Below are 24,243 nucleotides of genomic sequence, written 5' to 3' on the forward strand. Positions count from 1 at the left end.
CACAGACGTCATAACATGATGGCTCGTTTCTATTTAATCATCAGTTATTACCAACAGTTTAATTCAAATGTACAGGCATGAATTGGACGCAGAAGATGCAAACAAAGCGATCGTATTACGTTTTGTGTGGCTCAGCTTGGTAGAGCGTGGTGCTTCCAATGCCAATGCTGTGGGTTCAACTTCCATGGGGGACAGGTAAAAAAAAACATAGTAAAACTGTATGCACTCGCCACTGTAAGTTGCTCTAGCTAAGAGCGTCTGCTAAATGACAAAAATGTAAATCATAATCTCACAGAGAGAGAGAGATACTGGTTGACTGATAGTGTTTTATTTATTCATAACATTGAATAAAAAAATACATGAATCTATTCTCATCTTGTTTTCATATGCATATACAGTTGAAGTCAGAAGTGTACATACACCTTATCCAAATATACATTTAAACTCAGTTTTTCACAATTCCTGACATTTAATCAGAGTAAAAATTCCCTGTTTTAGGTCAGTTAGGATCACCACTTTATTTTAAGAATGTGAAATGTCAGAATAATAGTAGAGAGAATTATTTATTTCAGCTTTTATTTCTTTCAACACATTCCAAGTGGGTCAGAATTTTACATACACTCAATTAGTATTTGGTAGCATTGCCTTTAAATTGTTTAACTTGGGTCAAACGTTTCGGGTAGCCTTCATAAGCATACCACAATAAGTTGGGTCAAATTTTGACCATTCCTCTTGACAGCTGGTGGAGCTGGTGTAACTGAGTCAGGTTTGTAGGCCTCCTTGTTCACACACGCTTTTTCGGTTCTGCCTACACATTTTCTATATGATTGAGGTCAGGGCTTTGTGATGGCCACTCCAATAACTTGACTTTGTTGTCCTGTATCAATTTTGCCACAACTTTGGAAGTAGGCTTGGGGTCATTGTCCATTTGGAAGACCCATTTACGACCAAGCTTTATCTTCCTGACTGATGTCTTGAGATGTTTCTTCAATATACCCACATAATTTTCCTGCCTCATGATCCCATCTATTTTGTGAAGTACACCAGTCCCTCCTGCAGTAATGCACTCCCACAACATGATGCTGCCACCCCGTGCATCATGGCTGGGATGGTTTTCTTTGGCTTGCAAGCCTCCCCCTTTTTCCTCCAAACATAATGATGGTCATTATGGCCAAACAGTTCCATTTCTGTTTCATCAGACCAGAGGACATTTCTCCAAAAAGTACGATCTTTGTCCCCATGAGCAGTTGCAAACCGTAATCTGGATTTTTTTATGGCGGTTTTGGAGCAGTGGCTTCTTCCTTGCTGAGCGGTCTTTCAGGTTCTGTCAGTATAGGACTCGTTTTACTTTGGATATAGATACTTTTGTTCCGGTTTCCTCCAGCAAGGTCCTTTGCTGTTGTTCTGGGATTGATTTGCACTTTTCGCACCAAAGTACGTTCATCTCTAGGAGACAGAACGCGTCTCCTTCCTGAGCGGTATGACGGCTGCGTGGTTCCATGGTGATTATACTTGCGTGCTATTGTTTGTACAGATGAGCGTGGTACCTTCAGGCGTTTGGAAATTGCTCCCAAGGATGAACCAGACTTGTGGAGGTATACAATTTTTTTCTGAGGTCTTGGCTGATTTCTTTTGATTTTCCCATGATGTTAAGAAAAGAGGCACTGAGTTTGAAGGTAGGCCTTGAAATACATCCACAGGTACACCTCCAATTGACTCAAATTATGTCAATTAGCCTATCAGAAGCTTCTAAAGCCATGACATCATTTTCTGGATTTTTCCAAGCTGTTTAACCTGTTGAAACTCCCCATCCCGGATCCGGGATCGTGACTAAAGCCTCAGGCTCATTAGCATAACGCAACGTTAACGATTTCTGAAAATCGCAAATAAAATGAAAATAATGCGCCTGCTCTCAAGCTTAGCCTTTTCTTAACAACACTGTCATCTCAGATTTTCAAAATATGCTTTTGAACCATAGAAATTGACTAATTTGTGTAAGAGTATGCTAAGCTAGCTTAGCATTTTGAGTAGCATTTAGCACGCAACATTTTCACAAAAACCAGATAACCAAATAAATAAAATCATTTACCTTTGAAGAGCTTCGGATGTTTTCAATGAGGAGACTCTCAGTTACATACCAAATGCGCAGTTTTTCCTGAAAGCGTCTGTGTGTAGGAGAAATCGTTCCATTTTGTACATCGCATTTGGCTACCGAAACGAACCGAAAATTCAGTCACCTACAACGTCAAACTTTTTCCGAATTAACTCCATAATATCGACCGAAACATGGCAAACGTTGTTTGGAATCAATCCTCAAGGTGTTTTTTCACATATCTCTTCATTGATATATCGTTCGTGGAAGCCTGCATTCTCCTCTGAATTCTGTGGAAAAATACTTGCAGCTGACTTTTGCTCACCAATTTCGGTGCAGGACACCAGGCGGACACCTGGTAAATGTGGTCTCTTATGGTCAATCTTCCAATGATATGCCTACAAATACGTCACAATGCTGCAGACACCTTGGGGAAACGACAGAAAGGGCAGACTTACTCCTCTCGCATTCACAGCCATATAAGGAGACAATGGAAAACAGAGCCTCAAAAATCCTGCTCATTTCCTGGATGCCGTCTCATCTTGGTTTTGCCTGAAGCTCACGTTCTAGGGCACGCACAGAAAATATCTTTGCAGTTCTGGACACGTCAGAGTGTTTTCTTTCGAAAGCTATCAATTATATGCATAGTCGAGCATCTTTTTGTGACAAAATATCTTGTTTAAAACGGGAACGTTTTTCATCCAAAAATGATATAGCGCCCCTAGAGTTTCAAGAGGTTAAAGGCAGTCAACATAGTGTATGTAAACTTCTGACCCACTGGAATTGTGATACAGTGATTTATAAGTTCAATAATCTGTCTGTAAACAATTGTTGGAACAACTACTTATGTCAGGCACACAGATGTTCTAACCGACTTTCCAAAACTATAGTTTGTTAAGAAGAAATTTGCGGAGTGGTTGAAAATCGAGTTTTAATGATTCCAACCTAAGTGTATGTAAACTTCAACTGTATTCATTGAGTCATACTTTCATGGATTAATTTGTTTATAGGCAAACCTTTTGAAAAGGGGCAACCTGCAAATCAAACAACCACAAACCCTCACCCCGCCACTGTTTTGGTAAACAGTAAAGGGATGGGGTTGGAGAAAAGTAGCAACTGTCAAATTCATAGCAAGATCAGGATGCAAGTGTCGGACCATCAATGAAATCAAAGTGAGACTATAGTTTTAACCACATTTTGAGGATGTAAAGTATTTGCTTACAATTCGCAAAATTATTTACAAAAAACAGAGTAAATAAAGCTTAGAATTTGGGTTCTGATGTGGTGCGACAGTTGAACTATGAGGCATTTAAAAGTTTGTCTATTCTTCAAGAATCAATAGATATATATAATTCATTAAAAAGTCCCAAATTGTAAGTACCAACCGCAGACTGGCCCTTTAACGTAGCATGTCCTGGAGGATCGCATGCTGTAGTATGCCTATTAGGTCGTTTAAAATATTTGACATTTTCTGATAAACCTACGATAAGGTTATCACAACATATTGGCAAACTGGTTTAATCAGATAAGCAATGACAAGATATTCACATTTTTATGCTAATGGATTATTCAGATGATAAAGACATAGAGGTCTACAGCATTCATTGTACACTCTAAACAGTAAGGGTTCAACAAGGGTCCTTTGTCAGAACCTCAAAGTTCTTAGAATAACCTTTCTTGGCACTGAAAATGACCCCCAAAAAGTCCTTCCAAGTACCCTATGGAAGGTGGGGTTCATCGAGGAGCCTCACTGCCCAAAGAAAACATTTGGATTTGAATTTGAAAGGACAGCAGGTGCAGGCACTTAACTGAAACATTAAACAAGATCTCCTCAATTTAAGGTAAAGTTTGTCCCTTGTATGATCTAAATTGATTTTGTTTTATGATTGTCTTGTTTTGTACACTTTGTACAAAATAATAAAATGCAGTACTACAGGATATTTCTTAACGTAGCTCTTTATTAGCTAGCTATAACTGGCATGTTCACATATCGCTTACCAGGATCAAAACTGACCATGACCTAACCATTTGGGTGGTCTTAACCAATCATAGCACAGTATGATATGGTGGTAAAATGCATCCAATTACAATTCAGTATGTTTACACATATGAATATTACAATGATGACACCATCTATCTTCCAATTTTTGTGCAAATCTTTCTAAAACAGAAAAATGGACACAATTCAATGGATATCAATCAACAAAGAAGCAACTATGTAGGCTATAAGAATATGTTGAAAGCTAGCTGTATTGGGTTCTGATGACTGAACTGCTCACTTTTGTGTTTATGTCTGCCGGTATACAAACGAGGCATACAAGGTGATCACGTTGACCATCTGCCTCCCTTACCTCTTCAACTAATATCACAAAGGTATGTTTATGAAAACAATTATCAAAGTTTTATTTTCCATTCATAATCATCACAATAACCAAGGTATGAGTTCTGTCGTGTGCACGTTCTGTTAATCATCTGTATATCTACTATTTGTGGATTCATAGACTTCACCCTCCCTATACCTCTGATGAACAAAACAGGAAACCTGTTCGATCACCATGCTCTGCAAAATCATTCTGGCTATGGATACGGAGAACATCAACACATTAACATCAACACGCCAGAGGATATACCCATTGGACTCAGGGTCCTGCTGGGAGTTTACTTCATATTTAGATTTTTTTATTCTGCTTTGCCTCTAAAATCATAATAAACAAAGAGAACTAAAATATTGTGTAATTGTTGTTATTGTTATGCATATTATTATTTGTATTGATAATAATAGCGGAGGGGGGGTGGGGGGGTAGTTAAAAAATGAACCCCAAAAGGTTGTTCAAAAGGTTCTTTGAAGATCCATTATAAGGGTTTCTTTGAAGAACCATTTTATAGGGGTTTCACCACAGTTTCAATCTGAAGTACCCCTAAAGGACACTCAAGGAACCTTTTCTTTTTAGCTTGTATAGTTAAGGGTCGATATTATCTCTCTCTATGTTTTAGCAATGTTTGAGCCTTCGCAAGGCCAGATGACTTCCATTGTTTAGACCTAGCCTACTGAGGACACATTAGGCACATGAGAGAGAAGTGGAGGATACGAAAAAGGGAAATCCGGTAGTCCAAGTGCGGTTTTCACAAGGTCAAACTTTCTCAAATTCATTCATTTTTTACACTTAGTGAGACCACCTTTCACTTCTTGTACATCCTTTAAATTCTCACAATTTAAGTTAAGCCACAGATATGGGATCAGAAAACAAATTCTGACTCTGGAGGACATCTGTACTGTACTGGCAACAGGTGAGTCAATATATAATTTGATCATTGCTTCAGGTTTCACTGAATGAATCACTTTCAGGATTATATTAGACTAACACTGATACTCTGTTACAGGTCATCTAGCTACCCCAAGAATGACACTTCAGACTGTCACTTGGATGAGCGCCTTCCTCTGCGTCGCGCAAGTTTGCTCCATCCCCATGCCTTGCCAGCTACAAGGACAGCTGGTGCAAATAACCCACAACCTACTGAGAGACATGGTACATTATTTAAATTACTTTTGAATTGAGATGTATTCTCCAACTATGTTTATTCACGGAATAGCTCAACCTGACCTCAGTGTTCTCTCATTCTTTCAGGGGGGTCATTTTCCTCTGGAGTGCATGCAGGATAATAATGTCTTCATAGCATTCCCAGCCACTGCTTTCACAACCTCCGGCGCGCCACAGGTAAGTGCATGGGCGCATATCCAAGTGTTCTTCACAGCATGAAATAGTATTTGCAACCGTTAGGATTAGAAAGTAGAAAACCTTAAACTGCCATTCATGTTTTTTGAAATTATTGTGGTTGTCCGTTTCAGTTGAGCAGCAGTGGTGCTAAGGCTATTTATGAGACATTGAAGAACATCGACACATTGTTTGGAGCTGATGACCTGCCTACTAAGTGGGACCAACGGAAGTTGGAGAGTTTTCGGAATATTGTATACCGTCAGATTGAAGAGAGCAAATGTGTGAGTTACTATGCCAACACACATTACTTAACTGTTTAATTGTTGGATTGTGACACTCATTATTTTCTTCTTGTGTCAGATGATGGGGAGCGTGAATACATGTGATTATCTAGTCAGGGCAAAGGTGCTGAAGACATATTTCAGGAACATCGCAGCTGTCCTAAAAGAAAAAGTACGGTACAAGCAAATACAGTATAATGGAAATCCCTGTTTTGATAATACCTCTATGAATATTAGCCTACATTCCCCGAACAGTTCATTTTTATTTTCACAGAATTTCAGTTACTGCGCCTGGGAAGTGGTTCGAAAAGAGCTCCTGTACAGCCTACAGTTCATTCTGGAACACAACTCTGATAGCCTGCTGTGGGCCAAAAGAACTTGATTTTGATAACATAATTGTAGAATGGTAGGCTATGTGCAATGTCAAACTGCAATTTAAGGCATTAATGATTTTATCTATCAAAGTTATATATTTATTTGACAATTGTGCATACTGTTGCTGTCACATAAATACACATGTTTTAATACTTTTAAATATTGCTACTCTGTGTGCTCATTCTGTAGCATCGTGAGGCACTGTCTGTCGGTGTGTGAAAGTTCAGATTTGGGATAAACATGCTCAGGACATTTGTTTACATGTATTTTTATTTAACCTTTATTTAACGAGTCAGTTAAGAACAAATTCTTATTTACAATGACGGCTGACCCCGACCAAACTCTAACCCGGATGACACTAGGCCAATTGTGCGCCACCCTATGGGACTCCGAAACAATGGCCAGTAGTAATACAGCCTGGAATCGAACCAGGGTCTGTATTGACGCCTACTAGCACAGATGCAGTTCCCTAGACCGCTGCGCTATTCGGGAGTGGGCGGCTGGCCTATAGCCTAATAATCGCTAAAGGAAAGCCCTAAAAACAAGTCAGATGGCGCGAATTGTACACAGTCATTCCTTCGTTCCACATTGTCTGAGAGGAGTTACTTTTGTCCGGTCGAATCACCAATTGTTTTGTACGTTAATAACATCCTAAAGCTTGATTCTGCACTTAGTTTGACCAGTTTAGTCGACATATAATATGTCATTTTGAAGTTTTGATGCGCAACCCCTCGAGACCAGAAGTAATTTTGGATGCATTTCAGCTGGAATTTGTCGCATTTGCTAACACAAAGACACACGACTTGAAACCAAACGCTGTTTTGTGTAAGTATGACTCCTTCCACTACATTCTGATCGAAGACCATCAAAGGTAAGGGAATATTCATGTTGTAATTTTGTGTTTCTGTTGACTCCAACATAGCGGAGAAATATTGCTTACGTCTGAGCGGCGTCTAAGATTATTGAATAGCTAACGATTTCTGTAACGTTAAAAATGTGACAAAGCGATTGCATTAAGAAGCAGTGTATCTTTCTAACTATATGTAGAACATGTATATTTAGTCAAAGTTTATGATGTGTATTGCTGTTATCTGGCGTTGTTATCTATAATTTCTCCGGACATTTTTTAGCATTTTCTGAACATGGTGTCAATGTAAACGGAGATTTATGGATATAAATTGCATATTATTGAAAAAAACAAATGTACTGTGTAACATGTCCTATTACTGTCATCTGATGAAGATTTTCAAAAGGTTAGTGAATTATTTTTCTTTTAATCCTGCGTTTGTGATTGCATCTTTTGTTCGACAAAATGGCTACATATCGTCTGTGTCTTTGTGGTGGTTTGATATACATATGTACTATGTTTTTGCCGTAAAACATTTTAGAAATCTGACTCGCTGGGTAGATGAACAAGGTGTTTCTTTCATTTGAGCTATTGGACTTGTTAATGTGTGGAGGTTAAATATTTCTAAGAATATTTTTGCATTCTGTGCTCCACTTTTTGAGTTGAGGGGGTGGGGGGTGCCCTTGGGGAACGTGTAGCGTGAACACGTTACAACCTGACTTCAAAATTGATTACATAGGTGAGGGGAAACTATCTACACAAAATACCCCATAATGACAAAGTGAAAACCTGTTTTTAGATTTTTGTTCAAATTTATTTAGAAATTAAATACATAGTCATGCAACTTATTATGTTAAGCATATTTTTAACTCCTGAACTTATTTAGTCTTGCCACAACAAAGAGGTTGAATACTTTGTTTGTTGTCATCAAAGCACTTCATGATGACCCAAGGGAGTGCTACTGGGCAATAGTCATTTAGTTCAGTTACCTTTGCTTTCTTGAGTACAGGAACAATGGTGGGCATCTTGAAACATGTGGGGACAACAAACTGGGATAGGGAGAGATTGAATATGTCTGTAAACACTCCAGCCCGCTGATCTGCGCATGCTCTGTGGACGCGGCTAGGGATATCATCCTGGACGGCAGCCTTGCAAGGGTTAACATGCTTACATGTCTTACTCACGTCGGCCACGGAGAAGGAGAGCCCACAGTCATTGGTAGCGGCCGTGTCGGTGGCACTGTGTTATCCTCAAAGCGGGCAAAGGTGTTTAGCTTGTCCAGAAGCAAGAAGTCAGTGTCCGCGACGTGGCTGATTTCCCCTTTGTAGTCCGATTGCCTGTAGACCCTGCCACATACATCTTGTGTCTGAGCCGTTGAATTGCAACTCCACTTTGTCTCTGTTCTGACGTTTTGCCTGTTTGAATGCCTTACAGAGGGAATAACAACACTGTTTGTATTCGGCCATATTCCCAGTCACCTTGCCATGGTTAAATGCGATGGTTCGCCCTTTCAGTCTTGCGTGAATGCTGCCATCTAGCCACGGTTTCTGATTAGAATAGGTTTAATTAGTCCCAGTGGTACAACATCTTTTATACACTTCCTGATGAACTCAGCCACCGCATCAGTGCATTCGTCTACATTATTCTCAGAGGCTACCCGGAACATATCCCAGTCCTGTGAAACAGAGTATTTTACAATCCCCGGTGTCTCTCTGGAAGGAAATCCTCGGCCTGAGCTAGTCAAATTTATTATCCAGAGACTGAACATTAGCGAGTAATATACTCTGAAGCAGTGGGTGGTGTGCTCACCTCCGGTGGTGTTTTGAAACAGCGTTCAATTGCCATGGTGGGAGGGGGGTGGGGTTACAAACAAAGGATCAGAAAGTCGTATTCCTGGTCGTAATGCTGGTGAGTTACCGTCGCCCTGATATGCAAAAGTTCTTCCCGGCGGTATGTAATAACACCCAAAATTTCCTGGGCTATTAACGTAAGAAATAACACATCAAAAAAATTAATACTGCAAAGTTTCCTAAGAGCTAAGCATGGCAGCCCTATTCGTCGGCGCTATTTTACCAGTACCAGACATTCAAGCTTTTCATTTTTTATTAATTTGTAAAAAAAATAATAATAGAAAAACACAATTCCAATTTGACATTATGGGGTATTGTGTGTAGGCCAGTGACAAAACATCTACATTTGATCAATTCGGGATGTAACACAGCAAAATGTGGAAAAGGTAAAAGGGGTGTGAAGACTTTCTGAAGGCACTGTACATGCATGTAGCCTATTGCTGTAGGGTTCATGTCAGGTCACAGCCAGGTGTAGTCTGATCATGTCTAAATGGTGAGATTTGACTGAGGGCCAGTTGAGCTCAAAGAGAATCAGAGGATTTATGTATAATGGCGCCAGACGGGTAAACAGAATGACACACCCTGCACCTGAAATAGAAACATGGAGGTGAGTCATTTTATAGTATATGATTCACTGACCTGAGATTGAAACAGACCTAGATCAAAACATCACGGTTAATGAACAGGTGTCAAGATTGTGAGTGTTATGATTCACCATATACACCTACATTATCACAGGTCTGATTTTTAAGCACCGCTGGCTAAAACAGAAATATATCATCTGATTCAGAGGGGATTACTATTACTGTGGAAGTTCATGAAGGGGACATAAATGCTGTGGTAGATCTGTCTGAGAACTACATCCTAGAATATGACAATGGACAGGTCTGACACTCTGAATTAGGGCAGAATGTCAACATTTGGCAGAATATTGATAATCACTAAAGAAAAGTCATGGTATTAAATGTCAGTTTTTATTAACAATTACATTTAAGGAAATAGTCTGACGCTATTGCAGGAGTAACATTTAAACTAATTTTTAAGTCTAAGTTAGAGCAGCTCATTTGACTCATTAATTCCCATGCTAAAAGTTTGGGTTATGATTGAGGTTAAAAACTTTCACAAGGTCAGGAAATAGCATCTGGTTTTGTAAACCTCAGTCACTTATAGGGGATTTATTCATCTGAGGTCAAGTACTATGCATTTTCCTTGGCCCAATAATGGTCTTTAAAATCCCGCCAGTCTGCCACTTCCACCGAATGTGTTATTAGTCGGTATTTACCAGAACTAGTGCTACAAAGGGAGGTGTGAGCTGTGAAGTGAGTCACGACTTCAGCCCACACCTGAGAAACCAAGGAAGACACCACAGACCTGTGGCTTTAGGCCACTGACCATAAACCACTTCTCTTCTAATCCTCAAATCAAAAATGTGTTGGCCAATACAGTCCATAACTATTGTCACCCTTGATAAAGATGAGCAAGAAAGACTGTATATAAAAAAACAGTAAATAATCTAAATACTGAGCTACATTATATTGTATGCTAAAAAAAGGGAAATGATGTTATTTTATACTCACACAATTGCTCAGAGAAAGAGATTTGAGATCACGTTGAGAGGGATCTTAGATCATTCCTCCATCCAGAATCTTCCCAGACCCTTGATCTCCTTTGTCTGCTCTTATGGACTGCCCTCATCAATTCAAAACACAGGTTTGAGGTGTAGCGTAGGTATGAGGTACTTTTCAGAATGTGCTTCCATTTTTGGGCACCAAAGAACTCTATTTTTATGGCATCTGACCATCTGGAGTTTCATACATGGCATTGACACATTAATTGGAACAGGTGCTGGTCACACTACATGAAAATTAAAGCTATTTGGCCGTGAAAAAAAAGAAGCTTATGCAGAAAATGACCTTATACCTACATTAAAATAACGTGGTGGATCTTTGATGTTATGGGGATATTTTGCTTCCACTGGTCCTGGGGCCCTTGTTAATTGACCACAAAATCAACATTTTGCAAAGTCCGTCTCAGTCTCTGGACTTGACCCAATTGAAAACCTGTGGTTTGATTTGAAGAAGGCATTCCAAATGAGCAGAAGCATATCAACGATCTGGAAAGATTCTGTGTGGAGAAAGGGTCTAAGCTCCCTCCCAACATGCAATCTCATAAAAAGTGTTCAAAAAAGGCTCACTGTTGTTATCCTAAAGTATTGAAAACATGGGGGGGGGGGCAAGAATATTGAACATCCTCAACAAAAAACAAATGTTGATACTTTCTCTGAACAATTGTATTAGTATATAATTATAGAATTTACCAATTTTTCTGAGCACACATTGTTCAGTATTTTTACACAGTAATTTTGCTCATCTCTATCAAGGGATTCAATAATTATGAACCTAATTGTACGTCTTCTACCAACCCATCCATGGTTGACTGGTTCTCTCTCTCTTCATTGGGATTATTCATCATACCAGAGTGTGGATAAGTTTGAAGTCTGATGCTAACTAATATAGATTCCAGTAAACTTTAATTGGACAGCCGATTTGAACTCAAACTTTTAACACATAACTCCCATATTGGGCTGCCAAACTTGGTGGATGGTTGCCTGGTTACGTCTCCTCATTCGGATTTCAGGACAAGGCATACTGCTCATCATACCGGAGTGTGGATAAGCTAGTAGACGAGTCTAATGCTGACTAATATACAGTTGAAGTCGGAAGTTTACATGCACTTAGGTTGGAGTCATTAAAACCCGTTTTTCAACCACTTCACACATTTCTTGTTAACAAACTATAGTTTTGGCAAGTCGGTTACGACATCTACTTTGTGCATGACAAGTAATTTTCCCAACAATTGTTTACAGACTAATTATTTCACTTCTAATTCACTGTATCACAATTCCAGTGGGTCAGAAGTTCACATACACTAAGTTGGCTGTGCCTTTAACAGCTTGGAAAATTCCAGAAAATTATGTCATAGCTTTAGAAGCTTCTGATTTACTTAATTTGAGTCAATTGGAGGTATACCTGTGGATGTATTTCAAGGCCTACCTTCAAACTCCGTGCCTTTTTGCATGACATTATTTGAAAATTAAAAGAAATCATCCAAGACCTCAGAAAAAAAATTGTTGACGTTCACAAGTCTGGTACATCCTTGGGAGCAATTTCCAAATGCCTGAAGGTACCACATTCATCTGTACAAACAATAGTATGCAAGTATAAACACCATGAGACCACGCAGCCGTCATACCGCTCAGGAAGGAGACGCCTTCTGTCTCCTAGAGATGAATGTACTTTGGTGCGAAAAGTGCAAATCAATCCCAAAACAACAGCAAAGGACCTTGTGAAGATGCTGGAGGAAACAGGTACAAAAGTACCTATATCCACAGTAAAACGAGTCCTATATTGACAGAACCTGAAAGGCCGCTCAGCAAGGAAGAAGCCACTGCTCCAAAACCGCCATAAAAAAGCCAGACTATGGTTTGCAACTGCACATGTACGACAAAGATCGTACTTTTTGGAGAAATGTCCTCTGGTCTGATGAAACAGAAATAGAACTGTTTGGCCAAAACGACCATCGTTATGTTTGGAGGAAAAAGGGTGAGGCTTGCAAGCACAAGACTGGTAGGGATGCAGTAGGGACTGGTGGACTTCACAAAATAGATGACATCATGAGGCAGGAACATGATGTTGATATATTGAAGCAACATCAAGACATCAGTCATGAAGATAAAACTTGTTTGCAAATGAGTCTTCCAAATGGACAATGACCCCAAGCATACTTCCAAAGTTGTGGCAAAATGGCTTAAGGACAAAAAATTCAAGGTATTGGAGTGGCCATCACAAAGCCCTGACCTCAATCCTATAGAAAATGTATGGGCAGAACTGAAAAGGTGTGTGAGAGCGAGGAGGCCTACAAACCTCACTCAGTTACACCAGCTCTGTCAGGAGCAATGGGCCAAAATTCACCCAACTTATTGTGGAAAGCTTGTGGAAGGCTACCTGAAATGTTTGACTCAAGTTAAACAAGTTAAAAGGCAATGCTACCTAATACCAATTGAGTGTATGTAAACTTCTGACCCACTGGGAATGTGATGAGAATTATTTATTTCATGTTTAATTTCTTTCTACTATTATTCGGACATTTCACATTCTTAAAATAAAGTGGTGATCTTCACTGACCTAAGAAAGGGACTTTTTTTACTATGATTAAATGTCAGGAATTGTGAAAAACTGAGTTGAAATGTATTTGGCTAAGGTGCATGTAAACTTCAGACATCAACTGTACATTACTGTACATTAAATAACAACAAATTGAAATGTTCTATACTTTAATGTGTTTGGATGCCAATCACTAAATCTTGCTAATCTGGAGGGAAAATGCACTACTATTGAAGGTGGCACTGACTGCACTTAGTTGAAATTCAAGAAATAACATTACAACTTCAAATAAATCATACAATATCATAAAATGACTGACCCACCACAGTGACTCACAGTAAAATAGTCTACCATGCACTCATACACTTCCAATGGCGCAGAGGCAGACGAGAATAGGAAGTTCGGTATCCATGGCTGCAGATGTTTAGATTAGGAAACGAAAACAAAGAAGGGAAAAAAAACTAAGCGAGAGAAGAAACTCCCTTTGAGACATGACATGATCTCTTGGCATGACAGAAATAGTGCGGGTGAGACTGGCAGCGGTTTGAGGAAGCTATGTGCCCTGGACACACACACACACACACACAACTCTCAGTGCCTGTTGGCGGATTGTGACTCATTTACTGCCTCATTGATTAATCATCTAATTGGACGATGTATGATACATTTTACCACAAAATATAAACACACTGACTGGCTATCAGTACCACTAAGAGTTTTCATTTGTATTTGTCGTGGCTGTCTACATACCCCCACAGAGCGATGCTGGCACTAAGACCGCAATCAATGAGCTGTATACCGCCATAAGCAAACAGGAAAAACGCTCATCCAGATGTGGTACTCCTAGTGGCCGGGGACTGTAACTCAGGAAACCTTAAATCAATTTGACCAAATTTCCACCAGCATGATAAATGTGCAACCAGAGGGAAAAAAAAATCTAGACCACCTTTACTCCACAAACAGAGACGCGTACAAAGCTCTCCTTTGCCCTCCATTTGGCAAATCTGCCAATAATTCTAATCTTCTGATTCCTGCTTACAAGCAAAAATTAAAGCAGGAAGCACCAGTGATTCAGTCAAAAAAAGTGGTCAGATGAAGCAGATAGTAAGCTACAGGACTGTTTTGCTAGCACAGACTGGAATATGTTCCAGGATTCTTCTGATTGTATTGAGGAGTACACCACATCAGTCACTGGCTTCAAAAATAAGTGCATCGATGACGTCGTCCCCACAGTGACTGTACGTACATACCCCAACCAGAAGCCATGGATTACAGGCAACACCCGCATTGAGCTAAAGGGAAGAAATGCCACTATTCAAGGAGGGGGACTCTAACCCCGAAGAAATCCTGCTATGCCCTCCGACGAACCATCAAACAGGCAATGCGTCAATACAGGACTAAGATCGAATCGTACTACACCGGCTCAGATGTCAGTCGGATGTGGCAGAGCATGCGGACTATTACAGACTACAAAGGAAAGCACAGCCAAGAGCTGCCCAGTGACACGAGCATAACAGACAACCTAAATTACTTCTATGCTTGCTTCAAAGTAAGTAACACTGAAACATGCATGAGAACATCAGCTGTTCTGGACGACTGTGATCACGCAGCCGATGTGAGTAAGACCTTTAAACAGGTCAACATTCACAAGGCCGCAGGGCCAGATGGATTACCAGGATGTGCACTCTGAGCATGCTCTGACCAACTGGCAAATGTCTTCACTGACATTTTCAACCTCTCTCTGTCAGAGTCTGTAATACCAACATGTTTCAAGGAAACCACCATATTCCCTGTGCCCAAGAACACTAAGGTAACCTACCTAAATGACTACCGAACTGTAGCACACACATCTGTAGACATGACGTGCTTTGAAAGGCTGGTCATGGCTCACACCAACATCATAATTTGCATACCGACCTAACAGATTCACCGATGATAAAATCTCAATTTCACTCCACACTGCCCTTTCTCACCTGGACGAAAGGAACACCTATGTGAGAATGCTATTCATTGACTACAGCTCAGCATTCAACACCATAGTGCCCTCAAAGCTCATCACTAAGCTAAGGACCCTGGGACTAAACACCTCCCTCTGCAACTGGATCTTGGACTTCCTGATGGGCCACTCTCAGGTGGTAAGGGAAGGTAACAACACATCCGCCATGCTGATCCTCAACGCTTGGGCCCCTCAGGGGTGCATGCTCAGTCCCCTCCTGTACGCCCTGTTCACTCATGACTGCATGGCCAGGCATGACTCCAACACCATCATTAAGTTTGCCGATGACACAACAATGGTAGGCCTGATCACCGACAACGGCGAGACAGCCTATAGGGAGGTCGTCAGAGGTTGTTGTCATGTGGTGCTATGACAACAACCTCTCCCTCAACGCGATCAAGACAAAGAAGATGATTGTGGACTACAGGAAAAGGAGGACCAAGCACGCCCCTATTCACGTCGACGGGGGTGTAGTGGAGCAGGTTGAGAGCTTCAAGTTCCTTGGTGTCCACATCACCAACAAACTAACATGGTCTAAGCACACCAAGACAGTTGTGATGAGGGCATGACAAAACCAATTCCCCCTCATGAGAATGAAAAGATTTGGCATGGGTCCTCAGATCCTCAAAAGGTTCTACAGCTGTACCATCGAGAGCATCCTGACAGGTTGCATCACTGCCTGGTATGGAAACTGCTTGGCCTCCAACCGCAAGGCACTACAGAGGGTAGTGCGTACGGCCCAGTACATCACTGAGGCCAAGCTTCCTGCCATCCAGGACCTCTATACCAGGTGGTGTCAGAGGATGGCCCTAAAAAATTGTCAAAGACTCCAGCCACCCAAGTCATAGACTGTTCTCTCTGCTATACATGGCAAGCGGTAACGGAGCGCCAAGTCTATGTCCAAGAGGCTTCTAAACAGCTTCTAACCCCAAGCTATAAGACTCCTGACCATCTAATCAAAAGGTTACCCAGACTACTTGCATGCCCCCCCTCTCCTCTTTTACACTGCAGCAACTCTGTTACTATCTATGCATAGTCACTTTAACAACTCTACCTACATGTACATATTACCTCAACTACCTCGACTAACTGGTGCCCCCGGACATTGATTCGGTACCGATACCCCTGGTATGTAGCCTCGCTATTGTTATTTTACTGCTGCTCTTAAATTTGTTTGTTTATTAGGTATATGTAAATGATGTATGTAAATGTATTTTTACACTGCATTGTTGGTTAGGGCTTGTAGGCAAGCATTTCACTTTAAGGTCTACTACACCTGTTGTAATTCAGCGCATGTAACAAATGTAATATGGCTGCCCTCGTTTTCTCTCTAAGAGACACAAACACCTAAACATAATTAGGAATGAACAACTTGTGCTTTTAATAAAATATTGAATTGTCAAAAAGTTCCTAAACATTTACGGAATTTCAAAAGCACGTTATATGCAGTCGTAGTACATCAAGATATAGTCTACAAAAGGTATTTTCCAAAAACATTACATACTTTTTAAAAGAATGTACCTGAAAAATGTTTAACGGGAAATGCAAAGTTGTTCCATGGCACCGACTTAAACACAGTGAGTGCAAGTGAACACAGATAAACTGTCTCCAGGTACATGTCACATGTTGATACTGAGGTCCCATGCTATATCCTCATTTTCCTCCTGGCTATCAGGGTCAAATTGGCTCCAGGGAATGTCATTAACCTGACAAAGACATTTTTTAAAAAAGGACATTGATTGCAGAGATCAGATTTGATTTAGATTTCATTAAATGCTTGTGGTCAACAACACTGAGTTATGCAGAATATTACATATAATCAGTTACATTAAGTCATAAAGTATACTACTAAAGTTATTATTACATAAAGTTAACACCAGTGACTGTCCAGTAAAGTTGCCAATAATTTAAACTGCACTGGCAATTTGTATAAATACTACATTGACCAAAATACATACAAACTAAGCAACCCATGTGGGTAGAAAACAATTAAAAGAATACAATGGTAATCTAATGTGTGGAATAATTGCTGTAAGAGAACAGTGTGGTACCTTTATGAGTCCTTTCAGATCCTCATCTTGTAGGACATCATCTCGCTCCACCCTGCATTCAACGACAACTTTCCCATTTCCTGGAAGAGATTACATTTTTTGTGATTACAATTTTTATTCCCTTATGTCAGAGGATATCCCTGCCCATGCCTGTAAACCTGGAAGACATTAAAATATGCAGAGCTGATATCTTCAAAATGATTCCAATGATCAGTTCACTTAAGAGTTCAAGGCCTCGTTTCCCAGAGCCTTCGTAGCATTAAGAACATTGTTAAAACCATCTTACGATGTATATTTAGTGGTCAATCTGTTTCCCAGAGCCTTTATTAGTAAAGATCTATAACAACCTTTGCACATCTACGAGTGACCCAGACCACTCGTAGAAGAATAGACAAAAGTGCATCGTTAGATGTTTTTTTGCCCTTCCGCGTGTCACTTTATTCACAGAAGATCTCTGCTAAACATAGAATCAAGATGTTAAGGCTAGATATCTGTGTGACTGTGACCACCAATAACCTCAGAATGAAGTGAACTACAAACACAAAGCTGGCTAAATATTTGCAATTGTTACAAACAAGTAAAAGAAAAAAACAACGCTTGAAATGAAAACCGAGATGACTGCATTAAAAGATAAATAGACTTCATGGGCCTATATATTGAAATCATAGAGTTTTATTTTGCCACTAGGCTACGTATCGAAAATGTTGCCTCAATATGCATCATGTATGACAAGATGTGCGCAATGATGTGCCCAATCAGCCGTATGGGAAAACAAGTGGTGGCGGGAGCTTGGACTGTCGTTTCCGCGTCTCCCAAATTTAAATGAAGCTTTACTCACCCAGAACCAGCAGCAACACCTTCTCGAAAGCGTCAACCACTGCTTTGTCCCTGGCCCATCTCTGGAGCTTTCCTCTTTTTGGCAGGACAACATCTGGACCTATGGCCACAAAACCGTAGAGAGGAGTTTTAGTGAAAGAAATGCAGACCATTTTCTAGCATGTGTTGACAGACTAGAGCTTTCACTTTCGCTGCACAAGAAGAATGAGTTATTTCATTACAAAGACACCATTTGTGTCTTTTGCCCTCAATGTGGATCAGGAATGTTCTGAGAATAACACAGACATTTTGGAAAGGCAATTAGAGATCAACACCTTTAAGTCAACAAGCCCAGTTGGGCAAAAGTATGTGTCGATTCTTGTCTATATTCTGTCAATATTGTCTGTTTATTTTAAAGGCCCCATCACCACCATTTCACCAGGTCAAATTCCTGTAATTTGCAAATAAAAAAGGTGATTCTCATTCTGAAACAACTTTCTCATAGAAACTGTGACTGTTCTGCGGAATCTCACCGGTGCCCTCTATGGTCTCTTCAGCCACTCCGACGCCTCGGCAGCTAAGGCCATGCTGTGGGAAGGTGACATCCATGATGCAGCCGTACTTCAGGGTAATCTCCTGAGGGTCACCAGTTGTGGTGGACAACCTGCCGGATTCGTCACAGTTGGAGATGTCCTTCAGCTGTCCAGAGAAAGGAAGGCTTCATTACATATTGTCGTTGTCTGACGAAAACCTTGTAACTACATTTTTGGCAATTGTTATTATTAAACTTTTTTTTTTTTTTTTTAAATAGTTTTTTTTTATTGAAAGCAGTAACTCTCCTCAATGTACTTTCGACTCAAGGACCAAGAAAATATAGCTTCTGAAGTTTCATAATTGTATGTTCTTTAATAGGAGAATGTTAATTTCTTAAAATTTTCTGTTTTGGATATATGAGCTTATCATCATACAATGACTGTAAACGACATGGTCCATATTCTATACAGCAGAAAGGGATTGACATAAAAAGTTGGGACTGAAGAAGATGTGTTACTTTAAAGTCTAACAACCTATCATCTGCTTGTGTTGTCAATCTTTTCATGCCTTTATACATCCTTTAGGTCATTGGTCACACAAAGCTAACTAGCTAGCGATTTCACAATGGCTACACCCACCAAAACAAACAAATATTGTATCTGTTGTGTCATACTGTAACATAGTACTGGAACATAAAAAGAGACACATCTGGGGGCATTGCTACTCCTTACTGTAACAATGTGGGTGCTCCATCCATTAAAACCCAGGTAGTGGTTGGCCAAGTCCTGACACTTGCTACGGCTCAGTGGCTTAGAGTTGTGAAGGAAGTTTGGGTACTGCTTTGTGCTCAGCTTTACCTGGAGAACAGACAGAGAATGTACAATCAGTTCTAAATGTCCATCATTACAACGGTTATGACTTCATGGTGAACAGTGTTTTGGGGAAAAAGTGAAGCAGAGCAGACGACCAGCAAGAGGCTGGTCTACAAGTCATCATGGAGTGGTAAGACACTGCCATCTACTGGTCAAGGTCTGGTATTAGTTATTGGTCAAGTGTTACTGTGAAGGTTCACAGCAGCTGTGAGAAAAAGACTACTCTTGGGGCCTTGAAGTTGTTTTAACCCTCCAGCTGTATTACGGTCGAATTGGACAGATTTACAAGTTCTCTCTGAAACATGTAGTTTGTTTAATCTGATTGTCATAAGGTTCCAGGACATTGTCCACACAGGGCATATGAACACACCAAATACATTTTTATGATTTTCATAATATTTTGGGTGTTTCGTTTTAACTTTGTACACCTGTGGTGTTTCTGGTCAAAAATGACCGGTCATTAGAAATGAATGGGTGAGACTACAATTAGTGTATAAAATTGGAGTTCAGGGACATACCCATTCATCAGATGGACACACTTCCTCTCCCAGACCCTCACATGTATGCATGTATGTTTGAGCACACACACACACACACCTTTCCCCCAATAGAATCTTTCCCCACGGGAACTACACCTGTTGGCATTCTCACAAACAATCGCAACATTGTTTCAATAATAGATAAAACTTTTCTCGCAGTTCTGGTATATAAAGCTTTTTTGAGGCCTTGCTCACAATTCGTTCTGTGGCAGCACAATGACCAAACGATATACTGTATGTGAGGCTCTTGATCATATCTTTGATCATGACACTGGTGAGGAGGAGAGAGTCCTTGTTGAAATTTGACAAAAAGCAGTCTGTGATAAATAGCACAAAATGTTTCATTTGAGAACTTGTTATAGTCAAAATAATCCATACATTATGCTTTTTTTTACTCAAAAACAAGTTATATGAGCTCAGGTCAATGAGGCCATAAACAGCAAATAGAAGTTCAAAACGTGTAATGTTCACAAGAACTTAAGTTGATAAAAAGATCTAACACAACATTAGGTGATAATATTTGTATTATTATGGATTTATAATCAGCCATTATGGGGCTATCATTTTGGACCGGGAACACATAATTAATTAACATGAAACGAACACAACTGGAGGGTTGAATGGGAAAAAGTGATACAAAAATATATACATGTCACATAAGCAAGGATCTTATGAAATAATACAATTATAATACAATCAATTTGGAGAGAATTTTGATCTCTTTGGAATTGCTGTTTGTAAATAGATGAGAACTTCAAGCACTAAATTATACAATAGAGTACCACCGTATGAGTCATAATACCCATAAAACCTAGCGGTCAACAAGGAATGGTTCCAAATGTTTTTCCACTATTAATTTTTCCCATAGGGGATTTTAAAAATAAGGGCTGTGTTTCATGTAGGCTTACCCTGGGGAGACGATTTGATAACCATGTAAATCTCTCTAGGACAAGGTGACTTTTATCAATATATTTGCCTGTATTTAACCCCCAAAAATGAAACGCTAATTAGCAGCTAATGTGGCTATCATAAAGAACTTCAAATGATCTGGATGAGACTGACGAATCAAGGCAAAGGTAAGAATCTCTGAATTAAATATCTAATGTTAGCTAAATGTAGTAATGAATAAAGTTTTGTGCAAGTTTAAAATTGACACAATTCCTGTTAGCATAGGTGTCAGCTAGAGATGATGTGCAGGAGTTTGCAGGGATTTGTAGTTTTGCATGTCTTCTTTGACGCTAATTAGCATTTTCGAATCTGAGAGTAAATAGAGCCTAATATATTGATAAGTCACCTTGTCCGAGAGAGATTTACATGGTTATCAAAACGTCACACCAGGGTAAGCCTACAAGAAACAAAGCCCTTATTTTAAGTGTTTCTAAAATCCCCTATGGGAAAATTAATGGTAGAAAAACCATTGGAACAATTTTCCTGTTCGACCGCTAGGTTTTATGGATATTATGACACCTCCACCGTGGGGCTCTATAGTCTACAACATTTGAGTAAGTTTCTCTCTGAATGTTCCCTTACCTTCAAAGGAGAGCTCTGGAAAAAGCCTCTTCCATGTGTGGCTTTCTGTGCTTTAGATGCCTGGGCTGCGGAGAAGTACTTGACTAGGGCATAGAACCCTGGCTCCACCCCGGCAGCATTGGGACACACCTTTACCAGATACAGCGGTCCAAAGTTGCAGAATATGTTCCAGATGGATTCCTTTAAAATAATACAGTACATCATTTCAATTCATGGCAGTGAAAATCATGTATTAGCCTACTTTACATAGGCTGGCGGGTAGGAGCGCTGGGCAAGTAACCGTAAGGTTGCTGGATCGAATCCCCGAGCTGACAAGGTAAAAATCTGTCGTTCTGCCCCTGAGCAAGGCAGTTAACCGACTGATCCCCGGGCGCCGATGATGTGATGTCGATTAAGACACCCGCGCACCTCTCTGATTCAGAGGGGTTGGGTTAAATACGGAAGACATTTCAGTTGTACAACTGATTAGGTATACCCCTTCCCCTTTCTACCTTGCTCTCCTATCAAATAGTTCGTATCAAAGTTGCATTAGTGTTCTACAAGTAAAATGTAGATGTGTCCAAAACAAAGTCTTATAAAAAGGCGTTTACTATTAGATTGCTTAAATAAAAACACACTTTTTTTCTGGCGATTCTCAAACGTCATTAACTATACTAGATAACTAGTGTATTAATCACATAGCTAACAACGGTATAATTAATCAACGAGACTTACGTAAATAAACGCGTCTGAAAATGTGGATAGAATATTCCAGACAAACAGTGTTTTGTTATTTTCAATGGGTACCCTGAACTCTATTACGTCCACCTCGACCTCCATTGCAGTAGTGAATTCTGGCTAGAGAACCATTATTACTGTAGGCTACTACTCTGCTCCGCCAACAGCGTTGCACGAAATGGTTTCAATGTTGTAGGTTGGTATTATTGTCCTCCTAGTAAAGTATTTTATGGAGGATAGTATGAATCAATTTATCGCAGAAAATTTGATATGACGTTTACGTTGACTTCCGCACAAGAGCATTTGATTTCCCCGCGCTGAAAACGTCATTCGTTACGCAGAGGGTTTCTTCTTCTTCTATGCTATTATGGATGTCTACAAACACAGGTTAGAGATGCATGCCGCCACTTACTGTATGGGGTGAAAACTTGTGAACTTTAATGCAGTAAAGGAAAGGCTGAAAAAACATATTCATATCATTCCCAAACGTTTTTTTTCTATGTTTTATTAGTTTGTCCTGTACAATTAATCACCTGCACAATGAATGCAAAAATATCCACCTTCTTCATCATTAGTATTTCAGCATCTTTTATTTGATGATCGACATCAACAGGCTGCTTGCTTGTCATCCATTGCCAAAGCTTCATCATCTCTACTCTCTCCTTCAACAATTTCACTGTCTCCACATAGGAGACCTGCTTGACAGCCCTGTGCATTGCTACTTTGACCTCATTCACCCTAACAGGGCACTCAGGGAATGCTGGAAAATGCTTCCCATCACAATTGCAGCATTGTGCATCCTCCGACTCTTCAACACTTATATTCCATCTGCAAATACTTGACACGTGGCCAAACTTTTTACATGCATGACATTGCAGTGGACTTTTGTACATACACTCGCACTGCATATCTCATATATCACAGCTTTACATGGGTCAGGAGAGACTCTTCATCGAACAGACAGGTTTTCCTCCTTCTTTCCATTCACAATAAAGGTAAAGCGACGTTCCCCAGCTATTCCCGGAATATTGTCCCTATACCATGAAGCCTCAATATCCCGCGAGATGACACCTTTCTTCGGTGCCCTACTCTGAAAATCACAACTCTCCACTTCGTACATTGACAGTTTGTAGAGCAACAGTGCTTTCTCCTTCTGCTCTTTCGATGACCATGAAATCATCATCATACCGCTCCTGGTCACTCTGACTGACTCCACCTTCCTCAATTTGTCCTTCACCATCTTCGTAATCGCAAAGGTCTCTCAAAAAACATCCTTATTCATGAATGGTACACCAACCAGAAACTGCTGTTCATTTCCAGCTTGAGCTCTTTTATCTCAATTCTTCTTAATTACCATGGTTCAGTTATTCTTACCAACTTTATTCTCGCCAACAGAATCCAACACCGTGTCAGCTTCCGCCATTGCACGACCTGCCACCACCGGGCCAGATTCAAGTTTGTCCATCCACCTTCCATTTCCTCTTCTCCGGAAACCATCATCCTTCTCGTAATCTCGTTGTATCTATCTAGCGTCTCCATTTGATCAAATATTGCCCTCACTTGGCAAAACCAACAAGATTGTTCGACCACCGAACAGTTGAGGTAGCTGTAAATGTCAATGATAAACAACAGTTTACTGATTAAAGAATTTGAGAAAGCTCTGACTTTACTCCTACAGTAGATTTTCTGTACGCAACACAGCCAATGAGCTCGAGCACGGGGCAGTGCTTACAGTTCTGTAACTAATGAAATTGCAAGTGCTGGGACACACCTTCATCTGGTTAAAGTTAGGGTTTGGAGTCGCCCATGATCGAAAACCTAAGAAAAGTAAAATAATCACATCGTTTTACCTCACCATTGAAGT

At 40.1% G+C, this 24,243-nt stretch overlaps 1 protein-coding gene across 2 annotated transcripts; it reads right to left on the reverse strand.

Annotated features, from left to right (window-relative positions):
- Positions 1-7,992: 7,992 nt before the first annotated feature.
- Positions 7,993-22,687, reverse strand: rdm1 (RAD52 motif containing 1). Of its 2 annotated transcripts, XR_010457905.1 has the most exons (8): positions 22,377-22,687; positions 21,663-21,842; positions 19,453-19,578; positions 18,721-18,886; positions 18,210-18,308; positions 17,372-17,451; positions 16,842-17,026; positions 7,993-9,749 (listed from the first exon to the last, which is right to left on the reverse strand). XR_010457905.1 is itself a non-coding variant. In XM_064988600.1 (7 exons), the coding sequence occupies exons 1-7, from the start codon at positions 22,479-22,481 to the stop codon at positions 16,940-16,942; spliced, it is 843 nt and encodes a 280-aa protein (XP_064844672.1). In that variant the 5' UTR covers positions 22,482-22,687; the 3' UTR covers positions 16,678-16,939. The 2 variants fall into 2 exon arrangements, 1 of the variants encoding a protein (XP_064844672.1); XM_064988600.1 differs by lacking the exon at positions 7,993-9,749 and having other exon boundaries at positions 16,678-17,026.
- Between the last annotated feature and the right edge of the window lie 1,556 nt (positions 22,688-24,243).

This window comes from Oncorhynchus masou, chromosome 15 (genome assembly GCF_036934945.1).
Source record: "Oncorhynchus masou masou isolate Uvic2021 chromosome 15, UVic_Omas_1.1, whole genome shotgun sequence".
In the NCBI taxonomy this organism is placed as follows: Eukaryota; Metazoa; Chordata; class Actinopteri; order Salmoniformes; family Salmonidae; genus Oncorhynchus; species Oncorhynchus masou.

What these genes read in the sequence shown, in the direction of transcription:
- rdm1 (XM_064988600.1), bottom strand. Translation starts at nt 22,481, where the DNA reads ATGGAGGTCGAGGTGGACGTAATAGAGTTCAGGGTACCCATTGAAAAT. An exon ending in GGAGCACCCACATTGTTACA is followed by an intron (nt 18,887 to 19,452) that starts GTAAGGAGTAGC and finishes TTCTCTGGACAG; the next exon opens with CTGAAGGACATCTCCAACTG. An exon ending in AGAGACCATAGAGGGCACCG is followed by an intron (nt 18,309 to 18,720) that starts GTGAGATTCCGC and finishes TTGTGGCCATAG; the next exon opens with GTCCAGATGTTGTCCTGCCA.